General features: G+C 40.2%; 1 protein-coding gene and 1 pseudogene across 1 annotated transcript; one reads left to right on the top strand and one right to left on the bottom strand.

Moving 5' to 3' along the window:
- Positions 1-225: 225 nt before the first annotated feature.
- GKN1 (gastrokine 1) lies at positions 226-6,255 on the bottom strand. Its single transcript, XM_066264772.1, has 6 exons — positions 6,151-6,255; positions 4,206-4,259; positions 3,981-4,118; positions 2,432-2,542; positions 1,352-1,499; positions 226-577 (listed from the first exon to the last, which is right to left on the bottom strand). The coding sequence occupies exons 1-6, from the start codon at positions 6,160-6,162 to the stop codon at positions 483-485; spliced, it is 558 nt and encodes a 185-aa protein (XP_066120869.1). The 5' UTR covers positions 6,163-6,255; the 3' UTR covers positions 226-482.
- Positions 6,256-6,872: 617 nt separating this feature from the next.
- Positions 6,873-7,400, top strand: LOC136328736 (small ribosomal subunit protein eS6-like; annotated as a pseudogene).
- The last annotated feature ends 3,886 nt before the right edge of the window (positions 7,401-11,286 follow it).

Here is an 11,286-nt window from a genome sequence, read left to right as displayed (position 1 = left end):
AATGACCCTTTGCTTAAGCCAACGACCTTCGGCTTAAGCCAGCAACCTTGGGATCATGTTGGTGATCCCGTGCTCAAACCAAGGACCTTGTGCTCAAGCTGGTGAGCCTGCTTTCAAGCCAGAGACCTCAGGACTTCAAACCTGGGTCCTCAGTGTCCCAGGTCAATGCTCTATCCATTGCACTGGTCAAGCTGAAGGGGTTCTTTATAAAAGACAATTCTTGAATTAGGTTAATAATTGATTTTAATGCACTTTGACAACTTGCTACCACTACAATGCACTTTTAGTCCAATGGAAATGACAAAGAATTTTAGGTTAAACTAAATTCAGTGCTAACTAGTTTTATTGAAACTTAAAGAAGCCAAATATAAGTAGGAGAAACACATTTCAGAATGATATGATAAAAACCATTGGAACCCATATTTTTCTACAGAGAATATTTTGATGACTTAACCCAGAGCAACCTTTTTTTTTGTTTTAATTTAGTTTTCCTCTGTTCTTCCACAGAAGGAAACGTTCACAATCCAGAGTATATTAGCATTGAAGCACTTTCCTGAGTAAAAAAATAGGCTTGCCCCTGATAAAAAGAAAAGAAAAAAACAATATCAATGTGTTTTTTAAGGACTTTTTTAGGCGTTGGGGGCGTGGAGAGGGATTGGGGAGAAGGGGATATCACACAATTTCCAAACTTCTCTTCAACAATTTCAAGATCTTGCTAGCTATCAAACTTAAATGAATCAACCTACATAATCAACAGTTCAAAAGTTGTAGAAATGTTTACTTGAAACCTATGTATTCTTGATCAATGTCACGCCTTTAAATTTAAACTTAAATCTAAATAAAATTTTTTAAAAATTAAATGAATTGATTCAAAGATCTAGAAAATTGTTGTCAGGTTAGGATCCTAGGTGGATACTTTGCTTTCGTGTAAGTTATTTTTTGAATGCCCAGAAATAGTGATTGTTTGAATTATAAGAAGTCAATAGATTTTATTAGTATGTATTGTCCTTTCATTTAGTCATTCATGTATTTCTTTGAATATATCTTGAGTGTTCTAGATTCATCTTTAAAAGGCAGTGTTTCAGGATGCTTAAAAGCACAGAATCTAGGGCCAGAATGCTTCGCATTGACCTACGCAAAGATTTTGTGACCTCTGTTAGTTTCCTCATCCAGGAGCAAATCGGTTAACATACTTAAATTATGTAGAATACTGAATGGAATGGAGCAAGCACTATGTAAGTATTAGCCTTGATTACCGTCTCTGAGTAGTTGGTGTTCTCTGTGGACACACTTGAGAATAATCTAACCATTTCACCAGTACTACTTTGGACACAGTGAGGAGGCTACTCACCTTGAATTTCTTCAGCCATATATGTAGGAATGCCCCTGCACATGCTAACAATGGATTTTCCAAACTTGTCTAGATTGTTGACTTTGTTAGGGTTGATTGAGTACATCAAGCCTTTGGGAGGCGGGTTCCCTGGTCCTTCACCCTGAAGCTGAGTATGGAAAAGACAGGGAAAAAGAAAGAGGGAGAATAAATGCTAAACCTAGTGGTCTGTTGAATTGAGCACTGTGTACAAGACCAACAGGCAGTATTGCTTGGCTATCATTTTTCCATAATCAAAATAAAGAAAAACCAATTGCAACCATGTATATCTCAGAATTTTTAAGTGTCCCAAAGGATTTGGCTGGTTTGAAACCTCAGCTTCTGATAAAAGCACAAGTCTAAGGCTAAATTTATTCTGAAGTTTGGGCCTCGTTTCGTTATCTTTCATTTCTCAGATTGAGCTGCATGGTAGCCAGCTTCTGAGAATGCAGTTGATTTAGTTTCTTTACCTTGTCAATGAAAGGCACCCATTTATCAGTTATTGAAATATAAACTCAGGCAAACATTTTAAAGAATGATGGATCCCCTCTCCCCACCCATCCCAGTTGAGATTGCCAGATATAACACAGGACATCCAGTTACATTTGAATTTCAGATAAACAACAAATCCTTTTAAAATATAAATATGTCCCAAATATCGAATAGGACATACTTATACTAAAAAGTTTTCCATTGCTTATCTGCAATCTAAGCTTAACTGTGTATTATCTCTTTTTTTTCTTTCTTTCTTCTAAGTGTAATATCCCTAACCCAATACTTGCAGAAAGAATGTCCTTGGAGAATCGCTGAGGGCTCTCCCTGGGGTGAGCAGAGTTTTTCTTCTCTACCAGTAAATGTCAGATATTTTTAGAAGCCTTAGGGGGCAGGTGTGAGCCACCGCGTTTGAGTGTGGTGGCAGCTGCTCCTCCTGGAGCACTAACCAATTCCACTTCCCCATTTGGGTTCCACTGTAGTCAAGAGGGACTGATTGTGAACTACACATTATTTACTGGAGATCAGAAGACCTACTCAGAACAAAAATAAAATGACTTTTATTTTTACCTTTTTTTCCTTGACCATTACAGTGAGGGCTTTTAGAGAGGGCATGGCGTCCATGTTCATTTTGTGCACAATGCATGCCTTCTTGTGAAAGACTCTGGTGGCAGCAAAGCCCTGTTAAGAAGGTGGTAGGTAATGAGTCTGTTCTCTGCAGAGCTTTTCTCATCAGAAATCAGTTTCACCAAGATGATGGAGAACTAGAGTAAGAGTGCAGGATCTGGCCCTGTTTTGCAATCATATTTATCACTGGCATTTCTAAGAATAAGCTACTAACTCTTTGAGGGCGGAGACTGGATGTCTGACTCGTTGCTTTACCTTCAGGTTCTAACATTGTAAGAGTCATTACATATGTCTGTTTTGCTGAAAACTTTACTACTATCACATTTTAGTCTCCTTTGGTCTTTATATTTCAAGGAGGCAGGAAAGACAGTTTTCTAATCGATCAGATGATAAAACTATAAAGAGTTGGCTTTGTTAAAGTACAGAGTTTGTTCAATACAGAACTGGTCATTTGTACAGCTGGGTTGTCTAATCAGAGCCAAGTGTTTTTTCGCTTTCCTTACCAATTAACATTATCATCTACATTTCCTTTGGTGCTTTTAAATTACAGGTGAAATACTATTTCTGCCCTTTCAGAAGAAAATTTTGAAACAATATACTGAGTGAAATAAGTAAATCAGAAAAAAATCAAAACTATATGATTTCACACAGGTGGGATATAAAACTGAGACTCATGGACATAGATAAAAGTGAAGTGGTTACCAGGGTGAGGGGGTGTGGGGGAGGAGTGGGGGAAAGGGAGTAAAGAGAAACAAGTATACCCTGATAGAAAATGATTTGACTTTGGGTGGTGGGTGTGCAACATAATCAACAGTTCAAATGCTTTAGAAACATCTACTGGAAACCTATGTATTCTTATTGATCAATGTCACCCTGTTAAATTTAACTTTCTAAATAAAATTTTTTTAAAAAAGAAAGAAATTGAAGGTAGAATGAGATAGGCTGTGCTTTGGCACTAGTAATATTGTGATGGTCTTTGACCATTACTGAGGGTGTCTGTGGCAAAGCAAAAGGATGTTTATATTTGTCTTATAGACCCTACAATCTCTAACAGGGGTCTCAAACTCAACTCAGCATGTGGGCCGCAGAGCAAGATCACAGCCGTTCGGTGGGCCGCACTAGGTCTACAAAAGGCAACTGTTACGCAACACTTTTCAGTGTCACAAAACGACCAGAAACTGTAGTTCGTGGATTAGTCTGCGGGCCGCACAAAATTGTTCGGCGGGCCGCGAGTTTGAGACCCCTGCAGAACATAGTGGATCCTAATTACTGTTCATTGGTTTAAATTTTAACTCATTGTGGGAAAATTATTAACAGAAATTGTATCTACAGGATGAAACTGGGTGAGCTAAATAGGCACTTTTACTTATAACTATGCGTATGTGCAGTTAGAATTTATTTTTTAACTTTTTATGGTTAGTGGGCAATATTTCTTAATTAAAAAAGAAGCCTCATATTTGTAAAGAATGGAAATTGCATGTTGGCTACCTACAGTTTTGTAATCCCAGAGCGTATTCCAGGAGTTCCATCCGTTATTGTTGTCCACATTGGCCACGTTGTGTTCATTGTTGACACTCACTGACTGTTGCCCACTTCCACTACTCTTGTTGTTATCACTGATGTTGATACTCTGAAATTTGCAAGAAATTAATAATAATTTAATATCACATTTCTTTGCAGCTACATTGTTTAACACACTTTAAAAATTGAGACTTACATATTCAGCAAGGGCAGGAATCAGGAGGACACCAAGAAGTCCAATAAAGACAATCTGAAATCACAAATAGCATTGGTCTCCAGTCACATGGCAAAGTAATGTCCTCTTCTTTCTCGCTCTGTCCACACTTGTAGAAAATATTTACTAATTTTACTACTTTGTTGAGTGGTCTCTCTGTTCTTCTTCGACCATATATATTATTAATGACAATGTAGAATTGTAGGTTAATTACTTATAATACTTATGTTATTGTGATATATAGTTTAAAATTTTTTAATTTTTTCTTGTGAAAAAAATGATAGTGTTGGTATATTAAAGAATAAATTTGAAAATGAATAGTATTCATGATATGAAAATGATTATAAGTTCTGAGAATCACATCTAAAAATGATTTAAGTTAACTTTCCTATTTGATATGAATGCTTTCTTCCCTTCTTAGATCTCCTACCAGCAGAAGTAGTCTTTTTAATGTTTATTTTTTTAAAAAGCAACAGATTAGTAAGCAGGTTTAAGAGTGGTGCTGAGGGGCGAGGGGTGGAGCGCCTGGCGGTCAAGTGTGGTTAGCAGAAGGGAAGTTAATAACTGTCCCGGGATACCTGGTTTAGTCATTTGTCACTGGGAATTTGATATTGCTTATCAGAACACAAGGTTTCATACAAGGTGCCTGATTCTCAGTACTTGTTCTTGTTTCCTTTACCTGGGATAAAATGGTTTGCGAACTGCACTGGTAATTCAAGGTAATTTTATATTTGCTTAATTTTTCTCCTGCTAGCTTAAAAGGGAAGTAAAAACTAGTCTCAAAAGAAAAAAAAGTCAAGGGGTGAAAGAAATTTTAGAGGTGACTAGTACAATGCAGTCCTTTTACAGATGAGGAAATTGAGCTTTTAGAAGTCACTTAAGAGACTTGACCAAGTTTGTATTGGCCAAGGTTGTACCTCAACTCTTTTTTTTTTAACTTTGTTGTTTTGGGAACTTATTTCTAAGTATTGATTTTATACTTCATTATGAAGCAGAGTCTGCTGCAGTTAATTTTAATATTTAGTATGTTGAAACATGAAAATATTCTTCTGATTCTAGCCCTGTGCATCCTGTTAGAAGAGACACATGATACCAGTTACTTTGGCAGAATCTTGTGGTCCACCTGCTACACTCTTAGCCTTTAATCTGGAACTACAAGTAAGAATCTGCACTAGCTTTAGGCTTCAGGGTTTTTCATAAATAAATGACTATGAGAAAGACAGAGGGACACAGAGAGACAGAAACAGACCGGGAGAGAGAGAGATGAGAAGCATCAACTCATAGTTGCAGCAATTTAGTTGTTATTGATTGCTTTATCTCATACATGGCTTGACCCGGGGGAGGGGGTTTCAGCTGAGCCAGTGACCTTTTGCTCAAGCCAGTGACCTTGGGCTCAAGCTAGCGACTTTTGGACTAAAGCCAGTGACCATGAGGTCATATCTATGATCCCACGCTCAAGCCAGCAACCTTGAGGTTTTGAACCTGGGTCCTCAGCATCCCAGGTGGACTCTCTATCCACTGTGCCATCACCTGGCCAAGCAATAATATTATTTTTATCTTGTCTGAACATTCTTAGGAGTTTTGATAAAAGAGAAATTTAAGAATGTGGGGAAAGATAGACATTTCCTAGAGATTAGGAACTGCTTGCAACCAGTCCAGACTTAAATTAGGAGATCTGGGAAGTAATTTTATTAAAATTAGCATGGTACAAAATGCTCAGACAGCTGTCTAATCCCACTATAACTATCTTTCTCTATAGCTATGCTTAAAATGTCACAATTCCATGAAAATAAAGAGAGGTTTGTTTGTTTTTTTAAAGACAAAACTTTCTGTTATGATGATACTGTCATAAGCAGACTCCCTTAGCTCAGAATGTTGACAGTTTCCTATTATAAGGTAATAAATTCAAAAGGAAGATCCTACTCACTGTGAGCTTCATCTTGACTTCACCAAAGCAATGGAGTGGAGAAGGCAGATAGGCATGGACTCATACAAGAAGCCTTCTCATATTTGTACTTGACTGGCTTTACTCAAACAAGGTGTGACCAGGTGGAGTCAAAGACTTATCTTTCTGCATTTCCCATATCTACATCATAATCCAGGGTACGAAGAAGCCTTTAGAATGTTGGCCTGGCTAACAAGGCCGGCATTAATCTGACTCATCATTTGGTAAAGTTAAAAATATCACAACAAACCCAATATGATTTATGATAACTTTTGGCCCCAACTGATGTGTGGGTGTGGGTATTTTATATATTGATATTACTCAGATTCAGAAATAGAATGATCCCTAAAATCAAATAAGATCACAAACAAGAAACAGTAGACACACTGGGCCTTTCAGATAACAGATTCTGTAAGAATGTGGGATGACTTCATCTTCTTGCCTTTACCTTAACTTAGTCCATTGTGATAGTTTTGCTTAGACTAACCGTGTTCTATTAGCTAACCCCACCAAACCTATCCTCTTTCCTGCTGTCTTGAGCTCTCTCCATGACAGTACCATACATCCAGTTGGACAACCTGGGGGCTGTCTTCAGCCCATTTTTCTGACCACTGCATCCAGTTAGTTACAGCCTTGTCATTTCATCTTAGAAATGCCTTTTGCTCTTTTTTTGTGGCACCTCAGAGGCATTCAGTGGCTTCAGGATGAAGTTGAACATCTCCTTCCCAGCCACTGGCTGCCAGAAACTCAACAGACAACAATGCAAACTTCATACATTTTATGAGAAGCATATAGCCACAGAAGTTGCTGCCAATGCTCTGGGTGAGAATCAGAGGTGGGAACAACAAACAAAGTGTCCCCACGAAGCAGGGTATCTTGACCTATGGCTATGTTGGCCTGTTACTGAGTAAGGGGCATTCCTGTTACAGGCAAAGGAGGACTGGAGAGAGAAAGCACAAATCTGTTCAAGGTTGTATTGTGGGTGTCAAGCTCAGTGTTCTCAACTTGGTCATTGTAATAAAAAGGGTAAAAAGATATTCCTGGTCTCAGTGGTACTACTGTGTCTTATCACCTGGGGCCCAAAGAGCTAGCAGGATCTGCAAACTTTTCAATTTCCTTAAAGAAGATGATGTCCACCAATACATTATGAGAAAGCCCCTAAACAAAGAAGGTATGACATCAAAGCACCCAAGATCTAGCATCTGGTTTCTCTACATGTACTGCAACACTGACAGTAGCGTATTGCTCTGAATAAATAGCATACTAAGTAAATTAAGGAAGAGGCCACAGAATATACTAAACTTTTAGGCAAGGAAGGAAGGGAAGGAGGGAGGAAGGAAAATGAAAGAAATGTCCTTCAACTCTGTCTTTTTCCATAACTCTTTTTACCTAGACTTTTCCGTTATACAATTGATCACCCTGGTCACCATCTTTTATATTTCAGTGCATGATCTACCATGCTTAGCATCTTTCACTGGAAGCTTATGAGATAAACTTCCAACTCATTTAAACAGTGTTCAGGGTCTTTTATAATAAGGTTCCCAAAGACTCCCAAGCTGTATCTGTCACTCTCTGCCATGCACCTACATTCTAGCTACACCAGAGCCCACCATTCCTGGAATATTTAGGAGGCTCCATGTCCCTTTGCTTTCACACATGCTTGACTCTCACGCTGGAATGCCAACCCCTTGCCTTTCCTGAACTGGCAAACTGCTATTCACGTTCAAGGCTCAGCTCAGTACCACTGCTTCTATCACATCTCCTCCATATCCTAGGGAAACTTTCTTTTTTTCCTGGACCATAGAATAAATCTCTGTCCCTTTATTTACTTCTAGATAATTTATTTTTCAGAACTTATGTTAAAATAATAAAAATTGTATTCATCAGAAGCAGAGAGTAGAAACTGTTCTGGGCAAACAAGTAAAAGCTCAGGAGATGAATTTAAGTTTTTTTTTTTTAATTTCTTGTTCTTTCCTACACATTTAAGCTACTAAATCAGCCAAGCAGTGGCACAGTGGGTAGAGCATCAGAATGGAATGCTGAAGACCCAGGTTAAAACCCCAAGGTCATCAGCTTGAGCAAGGGCTCATCTGGCTTGAATGCAGGCTCACCACCTTGAGCACAGGGTTGCTGGCTTGAGCATGGGATCATAGACATGACCCCATGGTTGCTGGCTTCAGCCCAATGGTCTCTGACTTGAAACCCAAGGTCACTGGCTTGAGCCTAAGGTTACTGGCTTGAGCAAGGGATCACTGACTCAGCTGAAGGCCCCTGATCAAGGCACATATGAGAAAGCAATCAATGAGCAACTAAGGTGCTGCAACTATGAGTTGATGCTTCTCATCTCTCTCCCTTCTTGTCTCTGTCCCTCAATCTCTCTCTCTAAAAAAAATAATAATAATAAGCTAGTAAGTCAAATACTGAAAAGGAAAACTTTATTTCATTAATTGCTGATCTATAAATTTCCTTTTTGGAAACCTTCTTCAGCCCATGATTATCCTTTTATTCATGGACTGAAATCACAGCATGTGGTTACAGGGTTATAAAGCTTGATTCACTATGAACATCTCTTCAAAATGTCAGTATGGGTGGTAAGATTTTGTTTATGCGTTCACAGATTTCTTTTAAATTCACTCTTGCAAAAGATCCATAAGCCTGAGGTGGAAGGCAGACCTGTGAAGAGGTCTTCATCTGCTTTAGGAACAGTCACATCCCTACAAAGGCAAAGAGTGGAGGGCACGGTGCCTCTTCTCTCAGCTGCAGGAAGTCACTGTGGTACATGGGTGCAGTACCTAGTGCCCTCTGTGGGTATCATGCCTTACCAAGGACTTGAGGTTGACATTTTCTACTGTGGGCTGTGAAATGCTCCATAAAAAATAGAGAGAGAGAGAGAGTGCAGGATCCAATAATCCTTCTCGTAGACATGGACAATTCACATCCACATATCAAATGTATTATGAAATTTGTAGGGGAGAAATCTACTTCATGTTGTGTCATCTAGATCACTCTTAAGTGTCCATAGATCCTAGTTGTTTTTCCTTTCTTTTTATTTATTTTCCCCCCCAAAATTTATTAACATTCGTGGGGGACATGTGCTTCCTCTGAAGATACACCCTGGATTTGAAAATCAATTTGGGGAACTGCTGATTGGAACTAGAAGCCAGGAGACCTAGATTCTGTTCTGTTTTCTCCTTTCAGTGAATCTCTTCTGTCCTCTGGCATTTAGGTTTCTTATTGGTCAAGAAGAGAAAAATTCTTTCTTTATACAACATCATCATTTCAGTGGCTCCAAAAATCAGAAGGCTCTCTTCCTCTGGACTTTACATGGTATATGTATAAATGTATGTTTGTGAGTATGTGTGTGGGCATAGGGTTGGGTGATCAACTCTTACCTCAACCTTTGCCTGGTATCCAAGGCCAAAAGTCTTAAGGCAGCATGAGCAAGTTTCTTGCTCCCTCTCACGTTGAGAGTTATGTTTTGTATGATTCTTGTCACAAATGAGAAAGAACATATCTGTTTGTATTTTTGTCACCTCCATAGGACCCAGAATTTGCCAGCACATATGTGATACTAATAAGCTCATTTTTTTTTTTTTGACAGAGACAGTGATAGAGGGACAGATAGAGACAGACAGACAGGAAGGGAGAGAGATGAGAAGCATCAATTCTTTGTTGTGGCACCTTAGTTATTCATTGATTGCTTTCTAATATATACCTTGACTGGGGGCTCCAGCAGAGCAAGTGATCCCTTGCTCAAGCCGGTGACCTTGGGCTTCATGCCAGCAACCTTTGGGTTCAAGCCAGCAACCATGTGGTCATGTCTATGATCCCATGCTCAAGCCAGCAACCTCACACTCAAGCTGGTGAGCCCGCGCTTAAGCCAGCGGCCTTGGGGTTTTGAACCTGGGTCCTCCACATCCTAGTCCGATGCTCTATCCACTGCACCGTTGCCTAGTCAGCCTAATAAGCTCATTTTAAAAATTGTAATTGAATAAACGTGATGCTTAAGCTAGAGCAGTGGTTGGCAAATTCAATAGTCAACAGAGCCAAATATCAACAGTACAACGATCGAAGTTTCTTTTGAGAGCCAAATTTTTTAAACTTAAACTATATAGGTAGGTACATTATTATTAACTTAATTAGGGTACTCCTAAGCTGGCCTTTGTGCCCGCACTCAAGGGGCCAAAGAGCCGCATGTGCCGACAACAGAGCTATAGAATTTAAAAAGTGCATTATGTATTTCTGAGTTTTGGAGCCAGCAAGAGGAGTGCAGACCTACACTGGCTATAGTGACACATCAAGGAGGTCCTAGGAGATGGTATGACCCCAGTGCCTTACAGTCAGTGTGGGGTGAATCAGTTCATGGGTAAATAGGGCCTGCCCTGCCCACAGAGCTAGATGTGGGGTCATGCCAAGAACCCAGCCCCTATCATCTTATCTCACAGCACATGCCCAGGGCCTCACCTCCCCCCACACCCTGTCACGTGGAACTGGGAAGGACCTCCCTTGGTGTGGGGCAGACAGGACACAGTGCACATGTAATATGCTCACACTGTGTGGAGGGCTTTCTGCGCTTCCCCAGGGAGCTCAGACTCTTCTCGGAGGGGAAGGGAAAGTGTACTTGCAGGGCACTTTTTCATCATTAAATAGCCTTATTCAAGAGCCCCTCCCCTCCATCGCCATGTTAATGGACTGACTTTACAGTCACCTGTGAAGCTCTCAGTAATCTCTCTTTGCTTCTTGCTCTGTTTTTGACACCCAGGACTCAGCTGGCCTTAGCCCATTTGACATCACACTGCAATTTATTTGCTAGAGTGCAGAAGCCCCATCAAGCAGGGATGCTGTCTCAGTCTCTCTGCCTCTAGTGTTGTTTTCCTGAGCCTCCCACACCAGTTTGAAGATCCTTGGGATGGTCTGGGTTCAGGTGGTTCACTGTGAGGTCTAACACACTCTGTCCCCTCAGGGGAAACGGGTCCCCTCCCATGGTGCTGGTTTACCAGCCTGCAGCTAGGACTCCAGGTACGGTTCCTGTGGCTACAGCTTCCGGCCGTGGCCATCACTGCTGCGCTCGCATCAGACCTTCCACAGACATCGTGGCCAGGAAGGGCACATCCAGAA

The sequence above is a fragment of the Saccopteryx bilineata genome, chromosome 3 (assembly GCF_036850765.1).
Source record: "Saccopteryx bilineata isolate mSacBil1 chromosome 3, mSacBil1_pri_phased_curated, whole genome shotgun sequence".
Taxonomy (NCBI): Eukaryota; Metazoa; Chordata; class Mammalia; order Chiroptera; family Emballonuridae; genus Saccopteryx; species Saccopteryx bilineata.
Note: the sequence above shows the minus strand (reverse complement) of the source record. Positions and strands in the feature narration are given on the sequence as shown.

What these genes read in the sequence shown, in the direction of transcription:
- GKN1 (XM_066264772.1), bottom strand. An exon ending in TTCCTGCCCTTGCTGAATAT is followed by an intron (nt 4,119 to 4,205) that starts GTAAGTCTCAAT and finishes TGCAAATTTCAG; the next exon opens with AGTATCAACATCAGTGATAA. An exon ending in CGCTCTGGGATTACAAAACT is followed by an intron (nt 2,543 to 3,980) that starts GTAGGTAGCCAA and finishes CCTTCTTAACAG; the next exon opens with GGCTTTGCTGCCACCAGAGT.